Source organism: Pseudonaja textilis, chromosome 2, assembly GCF_049901715.1.
Source record: "Pseudonaja textilis isolate UNSWEBS1 chromosome 2, rPseTex1.2, whole genome shotgun sequence".
NCBI lineage: Eukaryota > Metazoa > Chordata > Lepidosauria > Squamata > Elapidae > Pseudonaja > Pseudonaja textilis.
The window spans coordinates 152,936,973-152,952,182 of record NC_141991.1 but is presented as its reverse complement, the minus strand read 5'-3'; the positions used below and the strand labels follow the sequence as shown (position 1 = coordinate 152,952,182).

At 38.1% G+C, this 15,210-nt stretch overlaps 1 protein-coding gene across 7 annotated transcripts in view; it reads right to left on the bottom strand.

Annotated features, from left to right (window-relative positions):
* Nucleotides 1–1,021: 1,021 nt before the first annotated feature.
* The window catches only part of MCOLN1 (mucolipin TRP cation channel 1), a 141,489-nt gene continuing 127,300 nt past the window's right edge, over nt 1,022–15,210 (bottom strand). For all 7 annotated transcript variants that reach the window (XM_087926003.1, XM_087926004.1, XM_026716727.2 and 4 more), the window contains 7 exons: nt 6,575–6,681; nt 4,958–5,107; nt 4,736–4,837; nt 4,339–4,461; nt 3,735–3,941; nt 2,943–3,073; nt 1,022–2,726 (listed from right to left, as the gene is read on the bottom strand). In XM_087926003.1, the coding sequence (XP_087782129.1) occupies nt 2,690–2,726; nt 2,943–3,073; nt 3,735–3,941; nt 4,339–4,461; nt 4,736–4,837; nt 4,958–5,107; nt 6,575–6,681 (857 nt within the window). In that variant the 3' untranslated portion in view covers nt 1,022–2,689. The remainder of the gene's footprint in view (nt 2,727–2,942; nt 3,074–3,734; nt 3,942–4,338; nt 4,462–4,735; nt 4,838–4,957; nt 5,108–6,574; nt 6,682–15,210) is intronic.

Genomic DNA, 15,210 nt, shown 5'->3' with positions numbered 1-15,210 from the left:
TTGTACATACAAACAAAACCTATGCAAAATTCCAGGTAAAAACAAGTCACTTCCCACATACAATACATTGTGCAAATGTGTGATACATACTCCTTGTTGAGAATCAAATAACAGAAGCTGTTGTTGTTATTTGTGTCTGACCCATCACGACCCCGTGGACAACTTTCTTCCAGGCCTTCCTGTCCTCTAACCATCCCCAAGTCCATTTAAGCTCACACCAACTGCTTCAGTGACTCCATCCAGCCACCTCATTCTCTGCCGTCCCCTTCTTCTTTTGTCCTTAATTGTTCCCAGCATTAGGCTCTTCTCCAGTGAGTCCTCATTAGGTGGCCAAGGTATTTGAGTTTCATCTTGAGGATCTGGCCTTCTAAAGAGCAGTCAGGGTTGATCTCCTCTAGGACTGACCAGTTTGATCGTCTTGCAGTCCAAGGGACTCCCAGGAGTCTTCTCCAGCACCATAGTTCAAAGGCCTCAATTCTTTGACGCTCAGACTTCCTTATGGTCCAACTTTCACAGCCATACATTGCAACTGGAAAAACCATAGCCTTGACTACACATGCTTTTGTTGGCAGGGTGATGTCTCTGTTTTTTAAGATGCTGTCTATATTTGCCATAGCTTTACTCCCCAGGAGCAAGTGTCTTGTAATTTCTTGGCTGTAGTCCCCATTCTCAGTGATCTTGGAGCCCAGGAAAATAAAATCTGACACTACGTCCAGAACAGAAGCTGTAGGCATCTTTAATTGCTTGTTCTTTCAACCACAAAGAATGGACTTATCAGATTAAAAAAAGCCAAGAGTAAGGACTCTTTTCTACAGAAGCCCTGCATAAATACATTCATTCACCATTTTCAAGATAGACTCAGGATAGAGTTCAGGATAGGATAGAGAATAGGCTTCAGGATAGGCATTGTAAAACCAACTGGTCTTTTGCAGTTGCTAGGTTTTTGATATTAAATATACAGATTACAGTGCTGCAGTATTGACAATACCCATAGTATTCATTATGAAAAACCAAAATAATGTTTTTCTCATAATTATTTATTAGAATAATACTGTTAGCTATAAATAATTGATTTTTGTAGCCCAAAACTGTACTTCATAAATTATAACAGGAAAAATTCAAATTAATATTGTATTCTTTGTTACAGTTGTATTAAATTACTGCTTTAAAACAACTGGTCCTTATTTAACATTATTTGGGTCACTTGATTTTTTAAAACTAACTTGTTATTTAATAGACAGGAACATACAGTGGTGGGAGGATATAATTAATCCTACCCTGTAATAAAAGTCCAAAAGGGCAATTCCTAAATTTCTGCTTCTGAAGTAAAAAAAATACCTGGTGCTTTTCATCTTTTGGGTCATGAGCTATTTTGTAAAGTTGAAGATGAAATGATACATCTGTAAGATTATCTGCTCAAAGCAACTTTATCAGGTGAGACAAGCCTTGAGTCACTGAAGGAGAGATCAGAACTAGACCAGAGAGAATTCCAGGGGATGATGGGCACTTCAGCATTACAGTGAGGAGAGTTTTCAGCTCAAATTCTGATACCCATAAAGAGCAGGGTCAGTCTCTCATTCAAATAGTGACATGGATATTGTCTCTTCATTACCAAATTGCAAAATATCTCCATTCTGGCATTTTGTACAAAAATGACCAAATGGTTGACAGAATTTTTCCAAGCCAGGCTGCCAATCCTGAGCTACCATCATCCTCTTCTGAATAAAACAAGATGTTCTGCTACTACAAGCCAAGAGTGTTTCAATTCTGGCTAAATGTTTTTATCTACTTATATTCCTGTTCAAGTACAATACTCTCTGCTTGATAAATGAGCATGATCTATTCTTCATACACAGAAATTGCAACCCAGAAAAAATGATTTGACTAGAATGTCACAGTAAACAAGCAATATTCACTACGGATGACACACCTAGAAATACTACATAGACCAATAGAATACTGCTAAGATGGAAATACGTGTATCACTCTTGAACAGGAAAAGATGGGAGAAGTCTTGCTCCGTATTTTGAAGTAGCTGCTTTTGCCCCTTCGAACCCCACTCATTAATTTCAGTTCATTCTATAGCATTCTGAACCTTCCAGGTAACAATCAGAAGAGAATATTTTATTTTCAAGAGAAGTTTACTCCTTTGTATGTTGCTTGAAGAATAATGCCACTGGGTCAGTCCTTTCTCAGGAAAATGGATTCACTGAAATAACCAGTGGAAGCATGGGTGACTTAAGGATCTCAGAGCTAACACAAGGGTTTTGCCTTGATTATTCCTGCCGTGTCCTATTTACTATTCCTTTTTCTTCTTCTAAAACAAAGTTTTTTTAAAAAAAGTTGTGCGTTTCTTGTGATAATGCTTTGCAAACCTAGTTTCACCCAACTTGAAAAAGATGGGATCTACTGTAGTGATTTCAATAAAGTCTAATGGCGCCCTACTAAGGTTATTTAAAAAGCTATTTTTCCTCCTTTTCCCCCAGCAATCTTGTTAGTCAGAGGACTATTGCAACAGCTGTGTAGGGAACAGACATAGGGTTCACACTGCAAGCTGCTATCTCTCATATCCCAAACCCTGTCATTAAAGACCACTCTTCGCTTATTTGTAGTCCACTTCCAGGCACTTTGTCTCCCAGACAGTCCATCGGGAAGCAGCAAAACAGTCCTCTTTGTTCCCATGAGGCTCTCAGTTCACCACCAACACATTCTCCTGCATCGGGCTTCTGTGAGTGAAACAAGACAGCTATTAAACTCCCCTCCCAGTGAAGAACACAACATGCATCCAGCTCCCTAGCACTGTTTGCACTTCAGGATTCTAAGGCATAGCTGGAATAAATGCTGGATTTTGTTGGAATAAGCACAGTGCTTTGTAATCCAAATTACCCAGTCCTAAATTGATAGGAACAAAGGCAGACATATACCTATCTTATAGACCCTACCCTTCACAGCAGCAGAAAATAGAACATGACGAGCTGTTTTCCTTGCGGAACATGCCAGATTCGGGGCTGTCTTTGCATTCAGCTATGTAGGCATGGAGCTGAGTAACAGATGCTTCCCCCTCACACTGATGCTGAAAAGAGAAACATGTTATTGTTACTGGGGTTGCCTTGCGAGTTAGTGCAGATAAGAAACAAAACAATGGATACCAGCTCTATATTTATTGTAAGATCTGAAAGTTATCATCTTCCCCTCACTTTTACTGTTCAAGAAACATGGGGAGATCCCTTCTGAGATATTTGCAATGCCCTCATTTATTCTGCCAGGTATTCATACCATCTCTCTTCTTAAGGTAGTAAAGTTAGAAAAGGAATAAAATGTATCTGATAAAGAAGTGTACAAGATGCCATTGTAGAATTCAGAGCAAAGCTGCTTAATTCTATCTTGTATATAGGACTAGCAAGGTGTGCAATGGCACAGTAGTTAAAACCAAGGTTTGAGACCCAAGCGTCACACATGGACTGAGCTCCCATTACTTGCCACAGTTCCTGCCCACTTAGCAATTTAAAAGTATGCAAATAGGCATAGATAAATAGGTACCACTTCGGTAGGAAGGAATTCTGTGCACCCTGGTGTATAGTCATGCTAGCCATGTGACCATGGAAATGAGAACACTGGCTCCCTTGGTTAGGAAATGGAGATGAGCACTGCCCTCTTAGAGTCAGACATGACTGGAGAGGGAAAACCTTTACCTTTTCCTTTATATAGGACTGGCAACTTCTAGCAAGACTAACCTTGATGGTCTCATAAGACCCAGTGATAAGAGCAATGAAGAGGCTGAGCACCATATAGATGAAAAGGCTGATGAAGGTATACAGGTATAGTTGACTGAAAAGCCACACCAGGTAGCTGCTCTGCTGCATGCTGGCAAATGTCACAAACATATCATCCCCATTGATGAGGGAGAATAGACATTCAGACACCATTGAGAGAGAGCGGAACTGAAACCAAAAGAATAGATAAAGATCTATAAAAGACACCCAAAATCTGGACACCACAATCCAGCAAAAGCAAAACAAGCACATAGAAGGGGTTCCTGCAATTGTGACATGTCACAGGCAGCAAAAACTTCCTCCTCTCTCTATTTCTGTGAAGCTCCCACAACTGCTCAGGGAAATGTATTGGTATGGAAGGGAGACGAACACATTAGAAACCCATCCATAGCTCAAAGGCTTCAGAAACTTTGACCCCTTTGTAGCTTCTGTCTTCAAAATAAAAGCAATTGCATCCTCTTCTAAAGAAGATGCATGTCATTGTTCAATTTGCATTACAACAGCACTTTCTTTAATCAATGGTTCACTTCTGCATCTTTTGTTCATGCTTGGCATTTTCTCATACCTTGACATGATAGGGACCCAGGACTATCCATCCACAGAAGCAGTAGCCCAGGTAGATCACTGCCACACAGCAGCAGAAGCGAATGACATTGGGAAAGGCAACCCTCATGGTAACAATGAGAATCTAGAAGACATGAAGAAAAGGCAGTCTGAGATTAGGCTCTGGAACCTTTAATCAAGGCAGATGTGATCCAAACTGAGGCTGTAACAGCCCTGGAAACATGGCTGAGGCAGGATTTGATCCCAGGAGCAGATTTCATACTTTGAGTAGTCCAACATCAATTTTTTAAGATAGGAACTCCAGATTTGCTTCTTATATTTTTTTACTGGCTCTTTCTTTTGCCACTACTAACCTGGGGCTGGCACTGGGAAGAAAGAAAAAAATGTGTTCCACTTACATTGTATTTTTGAAAGAAACTCAGGTAGCGCATGACCCCAACCCAGACCAAGAGTGTGGAGGTACCCAGAAGGATGCCACAGATATCATAGTCAGCAAAGTTCTGCAAGTAAAGAACACCTTATGCAGAGATACTCCATGAGGAGGGATTGGAACAGGCTGTTCATAGCTCTGGGTTCCAAATCTGAGATATTCCAAGCACTGAAGGTCATAACCTGCTTACCTTGGACTCTATCCCAATTTTCATTATTGTGCCAGACACCGTAAGGATGTCGCTCACCACTAGCAAAATGTACCAGCCATTAAGAAATTCCATGCGATCAGAGAGACAGATATTTTGGCTGTAGCGTTGCTGAAAGAACCGGCTGAACTCCTTTATAAAAAAAAGAACCATTATGAACAAGTTGTCTATCATCAAATACAAAATCTGCCAGCCTGTGACCCTGCCCTCACTGCACTGCTCTATCTCCTTCCCTTGTATCAGGGCAAGAGGGCACACTGAATACAATGAACTTTAGATTAGCTTAGTTTTAAAGACTTGGGACTTGCCAAATTATTCATCTCCCCTAAACCAGGGCCAGGAGAGAGACTGCTTCATCATTTGAACAATTTCCTTTCAAACGTCACCATATTTCTTATGCTAGTCACTCAGTAACACCTAGCAAAAATTGGTCAACCAAAAATAATCCTGGAAAATGTTAAAGATGATAGTGAAAACTCAATGTTGAAGAAAGGAGTGTACAAAACAAAGTGTTTCAGTTTCACTGGAAGTATTCCAGCACGGATTTGGACTTACAAGAAATGTCTGAGCCTGTAATTGTTCAAATTCAAAATACTTTGCACATTTCTACTGCAGAATAAAAGCAGCTGACAATTCTTCTACTATGTTCTCCTACTTCTATTTCAACATTTGCAAATTCTGGGTATTACACAAGCCAACTGCCATAGCAAGAAAACCTGCATTAATTTTGCATCTGTTCCCCAGAACATTTTTTATATAGGTAGTTTTCAATTTATGAGTATAATGGAGCCTGCCCATCACAGTTATAAGTTGAGACTGTTCTTCATTTGGTCACCCATATGATTGACTCAATTTTACAATCTTTTTTTGACAGTTGTTAAGTGATCATTATGTGAATCAATTGTATTCTATGGGCCAGTTTTGTTGAAAACTGGAAGTAAATGCTGTATTTTGCCAAAACCAGCATAAAGTGCAGTCATGGAACCATGGGATGCTGCATACATCCATAAATGAGGACTGGCTGTGAGGACCTGACATGCAGTCATGACATTGTGGGGATAGCCATCAGAACTTTGAATCCAGGGTATAAGTAGCTCTCAGCAGAACTTCAAATGGTCACCAAGTGACCAGTCATAAATCATTGACTAATACAGGCAAACCTTTTTTTTTCTCTTTTAATTTTTTTTCTCTTTTGCAAATAATTACTCTGTCCTAAATAAACTATGTTCATTTGTGGCTAAATCTGGTTGCTTTGTAAATGTTAATGTAAGCCTCAAATTCTATTTCTGCTTTTCAAAAATTAAAGTTAGGAGCAGAGGAAGGAGAAGAAATGCCAAAGTGCTGCACCTCTTGAAGAAGCACAGCAGGGACAAACCAGATCAGAATGAACCAGGGCACTAGACTCTAGTTATATGTTGAATTTTTATAGGAAACAATTCTAAATATACAAGCAATATACTTTAAGAAATGTGCCAGCTTCTCCTCCCATCTTCATGGAAAATTTGAATTTTTTCAGCTGTTCAGCACAAAAAGGTCCTTTCCCATCCTGCTTACAGGAATCCCCTAAGGAAAAGGATGCCCTTTTCTAGTAATGCTCACATGCTGCAGTCGAAGCCCCTTGATAATTGAGCGGGAACACAAGATGAAAGATAGGACACAGATAAGTATCACCACCACATCAAAGAACATCCGGAAACGGTTGTCTCCTGCAAAAAAGAAAGCAAGGCAGTGTTGGGTATCTGGAATGAAACAGGAAGCTACAGAGAACAGAAAGTTAACGCCCCTTCTTACAAAAATGCCATCCATATAGACTTGACAGAGGTGGGCAGGAAAGAGCAAACATGTAGCATCAGTAATACCAAAATGGCAGGTGGAACAAACTACACAAGATTTTAAGGTTTTTTTTAAATTTTTAAACCAAAGGATGCAGTTGCTTAACCAAAAGGGAGCATGGATTAATAGTGGAAATGTTCGTGGAAGAGAAAACAGTCTTACCTGAAGGGTTAGCTGAGGGTTAGATTAGCAAAATTGGCTAAAGCCATTAACAAATATATCATTTTGATCTCCAAAAATGGAAACTACTGGGTTGTAGCATAAAAAGGTCTGACTCAGTATAATGCCCACTGGCAGAGAGATGTGTTCCTCCAAGCCATGAAGCAGTAAGACTTTATTTTAAAAAAGCACCTCAGCCTCAACTCAGTAAACCTTCCCAATTATAGCACAGACTCAGATTTCCATTTCAATCAGGCTTTCATCCAGGATATAGAACTGAAATACTTGCAGATGCCTTAGTCTGTAAGTTTACACCATGAATTAAATGTAGAGAGGAGAGCCCTGCTAATTCTTTTGGACTTCTTAGCAGCTTTCAAGTGTTATCAATTATAGTACTCTTCTGAACTGCCAGAAGGACCTAAGCCAAAAGGGAACTGCTTGATTGTGGTTCTGCACCTTTTACTAGGCCAGGGCTATCAAACTCCTGGCCCATGGGCTGGATGCATCACGTGCTGGTCATGCCCACGCTCCGTTTACCGAAGGGAGAAAAAGTCCCGATATGACTTTGACACCATGCTCCAATCATAGCACTGTCTGTTTGCCTGGTGACATCACTTCTCCTTCCTCTGACCAGGTGTGAGAATGACCTTGGTTCCCAAGAGAAAGTATTTTGTTTTGGCTACAAAATCCCAGCTATCTCAAATCCCCCTCTCAGCTCCATTGTGGCAACACTGAAATTTCCAAGATGGTTTTGGTCAGGTTAGCTTCAAGGTTGACACCTATTTTATTCTACTCAACATCTGCATGAAGCTCCTTGGAGAGGTCATCTGGGATGACATTAGTATGCTGATGACTAAAAGGATCAGAGACTGAGATTCAACCTTTTTGTTGACTGATTTTTTTTCCTGAAAGCACATATTCAGTTTGCAAATGCTTCTTGATCTCAGCAATCATTAATAGTCATGACAAGGCCAGACCCTGATTTTATACCATATCAAATTGTTACAACAATTATCTACGTTAACAGTACAGGAAATAGAAACAAAATTGACCTACACAAAACATTTTGAGTTTGCAAACAAACCAGGTATATGGTTGGCATATAAATTAAAAAAAGAAAGGGAAAGGCAATGATTGGAAAAATCTGTGAAGGCAAAAATGTTGCCTAAGATAGTGAACTTATTAAAAAGTCCTTTCATAATTTCTATTCAAATTTGTATAAAAGACAGGAGATAGATATGTCATAAATAGACAAATATTTTTAAGACCACAGTTGCCTAAACCAGGGGTCGCCAAACTTTTGGACCTCAGGGACCACCAAACTCATAATTTTAAATCCTGGAGACCACTAATATGAATTTTGACTGATGGTGGCTTGCTGACGTTAATGGGAGAGAGAGAGAGAGAGAGAGAGAGAGAGGAGAGAGAGAGAGAGAGAGATCTGATCTAACCTCTCTCTCCCTCACACACACACACACACACACACAAGCACAGAGAGGCAAGGGTGGGATTCAAATTTCTTAACAACCAGTTCTGTGGGCATGGCCTAATTTGTGGGTGTGGCTTGGTGGTCATGTGACTGGCTGGGCATAGCTTGTATGTAAATATTATAAATATTGATGTAAATATTGATTTTTTATAAAAAAAGCAATTTTTATTCAAAATGAGGCAAAGCTGGCAGGCAGATTGAGTTGCTCACAAAATCACAGATTCACTCAGAGATCTATCTTTCTGTAATCGGCTACCTGAGTCTGTCACATAAAATTTGATTGTAAGCAAACTCACAAAATTAACTCACAATAAACCATGTATGTAAATACTGATTTTTTTATTAAAAAAAGAGCAACTTTTACCCAAAATCAGGCAAAGCAGGCAGGCAGGTTGAATTGCTCATAGAATCACAGATTCATTCAGAGACCTATCTTTCTGACATCAGCTACCTGAGTCTGCACTGACAAATAGAAGCTTCAGTCCTAAGGAAGGTTCGGCTCTGCTTAAAAGCAGAGCCGAAGATCTAAAGATTAGCTAGAAAGCAAGAAATCCAATTATTTCCTGCTTTCTAGCTAATCTAAATCTCCCGGCACAGCAGAACAGCTGATGGTTGGAAAAAAAAAAGGAAAAATAGCAATTTAGCTGGCAAGTTTGCCAGGTAAGGATTGAGTGGGCGGGGAGGGTTCCTGTGGGCCATGTGGGCAGTGCAGCCTTGTGTTCCCACACAGCCTGGATTAATTGCTTTGGAGGGTGCTCTGGGGGTGACATTTCTCTGCGGACCACCAAAATTTTCTCGCGGCCCACTGGTTGGTGACCACTGGCCTAAACTATCACAAACCCAGAGTCAACTAATGAATGACCCAATAACTGTCTTTGAGATAACATAAGCCATTAAAAAAATGAGGCCAGGCAAAACCCCAGGCCCAGATGGTCTCACAAGCCAATACTATAAGTGCTTCGAGGAAGAACTCCTTCAACCACTAAAGTATATAATGAATGATATACTACAGAGGGAAAATATACTCCAGAAGTGGAAAGAAGCAAACATTGTGTTCTCCCAAAGAAGAGTCAAGATGTTACAAAGACAAAGAATTACAGACCAATTTCACTATAAAAACAAAGATTACAAACTTTTCACTGCCTTTCTGGCAGAAAGACTAAAGAAGATTTTACAGGCATATATACTTGAAGACCAAGCAGGCTTTCTGCCGAAAATTCAGCTAAGAGATGATATGAGGACTGTCATAATTATTATTGAATACTTACTATATCATAATGAGAAACAGGCTGCTTTAATATTTTTACATACAGAGAAGCCTTTTGACAACCTAAATCGGGTTTTTATGTTTAAGATGCTGGACAAAATGGACTTAAAGCAATCTACATATCACAAAACGCAAAAATAATCATAAATGGTGATCTAAGTAACTCATGTGAAATTCAACAGGGTACAAGACAAGGATGCCCCTCTGTTGTTTATTTTGGTATTGGACGTTCTGAATAGAAGTATCAGACAAGATGATAAAATAAGGGGTATAAACATTAAGAAAGAAGTTTATAAATTGAGGGCATTTGCTGATGATCTGGTTATATTGTTGGTGGAAAAAGTTGGTGGAAATGGACCAGAGATTAACTCAGGTGGACAACAGCCTGGAGGCCTCGATAATATCCCTGGAGATGGAAAAGGCTGAATACTTCCTAAGATTTCAAAATATAGAAGAGAAAGGGGAAGACCTCCCTGATAAAATGGCAGAGTTGTTGGCTGAAGTGTTGGTAGTGAGCAAGCAGGAGGCACTATCTGAGATGGATGAAATTTTTCGGGTCCACACACACTGTGCTAGGAGGAATAAACTCCCCAGGGAAGTACATATTAGGTTCCTGAAAAACGACTAGAATGGAAATACTTCAAAAAGCTAAAGGATGCCAATGGTGTATAAAGAGAAAGAAATAATGATTCTAAAACAAATACTGAGAAGAGTGTGAGATAAAAAAGAGAATACCTATTTTTGGCAAGAAAATTGATTAAATATAACATATACTTTAGATGGTTGATACCTGAAGGCCTATTAGTGACTTGGCATGAAAAAAGATAGAGTTAGATTTAATAGACAAGGCAACTGAATTTGATTATGAACATTTCAGCATGGAGGAAGAGGAGGAGAAAAGAGGGAAAGCAGACAAGAAGAGACAAGAAGTATCTATCAGAGTGGAAACAGTAAAAGAGAGTGAAATGAAGCAAAAAGAAAGAGCAGAACGTGAAGGAGCTAGAGCAAGAGAACAGAGAAATAAGAACCACTAGGACAACCAGACCTATCTTCAAGTAAAAAGATGGAAGAAGAAATTACTTTAATGTCAGTTAACGTTAATGGATTGAACTCTTCAGTGAAAAGGAAAGCTTTTTCAACAAATTAAAAAAAATGAATTTAGATTAGTACAGCAGAACTGTACTCATTAGTACAGCAGAAAAAAAAGAGGGTGGCCATCTTCATCAAAGAATCAATAGAATCAAAACAAATTTACAAAGATGAAGAGAATAGAATCTTGACAGCAGAAGTAATGATAAATGGACACTATTATCAGCAATATATGTACCAAATACTAAGCAAGAAGTTTTTTATGAACAACTGCATAATAAAATTATAGAAATGGAATAGGATAACATTTGTATTGTGGGAGATTTTAATGCAATTGTTGATGTAAATTTACACTATAAAAGTAGTAAAAAAAATCAAAAAGCTAGGAGAACCTTACCAAAGACCTTTTTTAAAATGACAGAGAAAATAGGAATTAAAGATGCTTGGAGAGAATTAAAACCAGAGAAAAAATAATATACTTTCTATTCAAATAAGCGTAAATCATGGTCGAGAATTGATATGATATGGATGGCATTGGAATTGCAAGAGAATATACAAGAAGTAGAAGTGGAGTCAAGCATTTGGGCAGACCATAATCCAATAAAATTTAAATGGAAAGGACAAATAAGAAAACCAAGATGGACATTAAAGCAGTCAGCATTGAAAAATAAAGAGATTATACAAAAAACAGAGAAGGAAATGCATTTCTTTTTTTAAAAAGAATAAAAATGGAGAAACATCCTTGCAAAATGTATGGTATACTGCCAAGGCATATTTGGGGGGATTAGCAATCTCCTATATAGGAAGAAAAAAATAAGGAGAAAAAGAAAACACGAGAGGGATTAGAAGAAGAATATAAAAGACTTCAGAAACTCACAAGAACTAAATGGCAAAAACCAAATGGAATTAGTAAAACATGAATTAAATATTCCAGAGAAAGAGGAACTGGAACAAGAAATTAAAGTAGCCAAACAGAACTTTTTTGCAAATGCAAACAAGCCAGGGAGATCGTTGGCATTCAAACTCAAAAAAGAGAAAGAAAAGAAAGTGATACAAAAGCTGCAAGACGAAATGGGTGCAATTTGACACAAAAATGAAGATAAGAAAAAAAAAAGAATTTTATGAAAGACTATACAGTAAAGAAAATATACTAGAAGATAAAATTAAACAATATATGGAAGAAGCCAACCTACCAAAAATGTCAAAAAAGTGAAGACAATGTTGAATGAAAGAATAACAATGATGGAATTAACAGAAGCAATTAAGAGGCAAAAAAAATAACAAGACACCAGGACCAGATGGCCTAGAGCAGGATTTTACAAATACTTACAAGATACCTTAGGTCCATTTATGCTTGAAGTCTATAGTGAAGCATTGTTTGAAGCAAAGATTCCTAAAACATGGACGGAAGCAATTATACATTGATACCTAAAGAAGACTCTGATTTACTACAAATAAAAAACTATAGACCGATATCATTGTTAAATGTAGACTATAAAATTTATGCCTCAATAATTGCAGAAAGACTGAAAAGATTTTTGAATGACTTTATACATATAGATCAGAATGGGTTTTTTACCTAAGGGGCAAATTAAAAATAATATGTGGATGATTTTGAATACATTGGAATATTATGAGACACATTCTGGAGAGCAGATGGCATTGATTTTTCTTGATGCACAGAAAGCTTTTGACAATTTGAGTTGGCAGTTTATGTTTTTACAATTAAAACATAGATTTTGGGGAGAAATTTATTAATATGAATTAATTATATAAACAAACAAGCAAAGGTGATGTCATAAATGTCATAAATGGTGACATGACTGAGAACTTCAATATAATGAAAGGTACAAGGCAAGGTTGTCCTTTATCCCCATTGTTATTTATATTAATTTTATAGGTGTTAGCTAGAAATGTTAGAGAAGATAGTGAAATAAAAGGTATGAGAATAAAGAAGAAGGAGTATAAGTTACAGGCCGCTGATGATTTGGTGCTCATTTTAGAAGATCCACAGGAAACAGAACCTAAATTAATTGCAAAGATAGAAGAATATGATGCAGTTGCAGGATTGAAAATAAATAAAGAGAAAATGAAAATAATGGTTAAAATTTTTATAGATAGAAGAGAGAATTTACAAAAATGATCAATATGCAGATTGTAAAGAAAGTTAAACATCTAGGAGTTCAATTAACAGCAAAATGTGCAGCTCTCAAACTACAACAAAGTGAAATTACAAATTAAAACGAATTTGGAAAACTGGAAAAATCTACAATTGTCCCTATTGGGTAGAATAGCTACAATTAAGATGAATATCCTGCCGAGATTATTGTACCTGTTTCAGACAATCCCAATAAAGCTGGGGAAAAATATTTTGAAGAATTAAATAAGATGATATTAAAATTTGTATGGCAAGGTAAAAAAGCGAGAATAAAATTAAAAATGTTACAAAATGTTAAAACTAGAGGAGGTTTTGATCTCCAGGACTGGGAGCTATACTACTAAGCATGGGCACTTACGTGGGTGAAAGAGTAGATTAATTTGAGGAATACAAGATTACTAATTCTGGAGGGTCATGATCTGCAATTGGGATGGCATACCTTTTTATGGTACAAGAAGCATGAGATACATAGCTATTTCTAGAGGCATTACATTAGGAATGCATTACTGTTAGTATGGACCAAAATCAAAGAGCAACATTATTTGAAAATACCAGTCTGGTTATCTACAATGGAAGCATTAATACATCCAAATGTTACGAATATGGAAAAAAACCATGGTGGCCACAATTACAGATACAATCGAGATATGAAAAAAATAGGAAAGCATATGGGTTTTATAAAGAACCAAATGAGCTGGATCAGATTCTAATGAGAACAGATGAAAAATTAATTATGAGGATATATAATTATTTATTAACTATTAAAATTTGGAACTTGGTTACTATATATGTTGACAGCAGCAGGTATGCACAAAAACTGTATGTACACTGCGGGCTGGTTCTTTGCTATTTCCAGACCTGCCCCACAGGCCAGATCTAAGCACCCTGTGGGCCAGATCCAGCCCAGAGGCCCTGAGTTTGACACCCCTGGTATAAAGCTATTACAGAATCTACTTGCTCTGCTTCAGACACTGCGAAACTTCCTCCCTGACTGTAACAAAGAAAACTGGTAATGGAAACGATGTGTAGTGTCTCTGACAATACTGTGAGCCCGACTCAAATGCTTATATGCTATGTCCTGAATAGGAAGTGAACTTCCGATGATCTTTTCTGTCATCCTCACCCCTCTCCGCATAGCCTTCCAATCTGAAACAGTAATACCTCCCAACCACACAGTAATGCAATATGACAGGATACTTTCAATCGTCCCTTCACAAAAAGTGGTAGAGGGGAAGGAAGATGTGCTCTTCTCACACAATGCAGAAAATGCAGACGCTACTGTGCCCGCTTCACCAAGTGTCTCACTGTTGAAAGATGAAGCTAACCTGCTCTATATGCTTTACATTTCTTGAAACCTGTGCAGAAGTTGCAGCTGGTGAAAAAAGCAACTTTAACTGCTTCTGCCCCTCCCAGCCCCACTCTCTCCAACATAAAATCTTTTCATCTGAATGATACAGTTGTACTCATAAGTTTACATACCCTGACAGAATTTAGGATTTCTTGGCCATTTTTCAGAGAATATGAATGATAACACAAAAAGTTTTCTTTCACTCACAGTTAGAGGTTGGCTGAAGCCATTTATTATCAATCAACTGTGTTTACTCTTTTTAAATCATAATGACAACAGGAACTACCCAAATGACCCTGATGAAAAGTTTACATACTCCAGTTCTTAATACGGTGTCTTGCCCCCTTTAATATCAATGACAGCTTGAAGTCTTTTGTGATATGTGTTGATGAGGCTCTTTATCTTCTCAGATGGTAAAGCTGCCCATTCTTCCTGGCAAAGCCTCCAGTTCCTGTAAATTCTTGGGCTGTCTTGCATGAACTGCACATTTGAGATCACCCCAGAGTGGCTCAATGATACTGAAGTCAAGAGACTGAGATGGCCACTCCAGAACTTTTACTTTATTCTGCTGTAGCCAATGACAGGTCAACTTGGCCTTGTGTTGAGGATCATTGTCATGTTGGAATATCCAAGTACATCCCATGCACAGCTTCTGGGCTGATGAATGCAAATTTTCCTCTAATATCTTTTGATAACATACAACATTCATCTTGCCATCAATTCTGACCCAATTTCCTGTGCCTTTGTAGCTTACACATCCTCAAAACATTAGCAATCCACCTCCGTGTTTCACAGTAGGAATGGTGTACTTTTCATCATAGGCCTTGTTGATTCCTCTCCAAATGTAGTGTTTATGGTTGTGGCCAAAAAGCTCAATTTCGGTCTCATCACT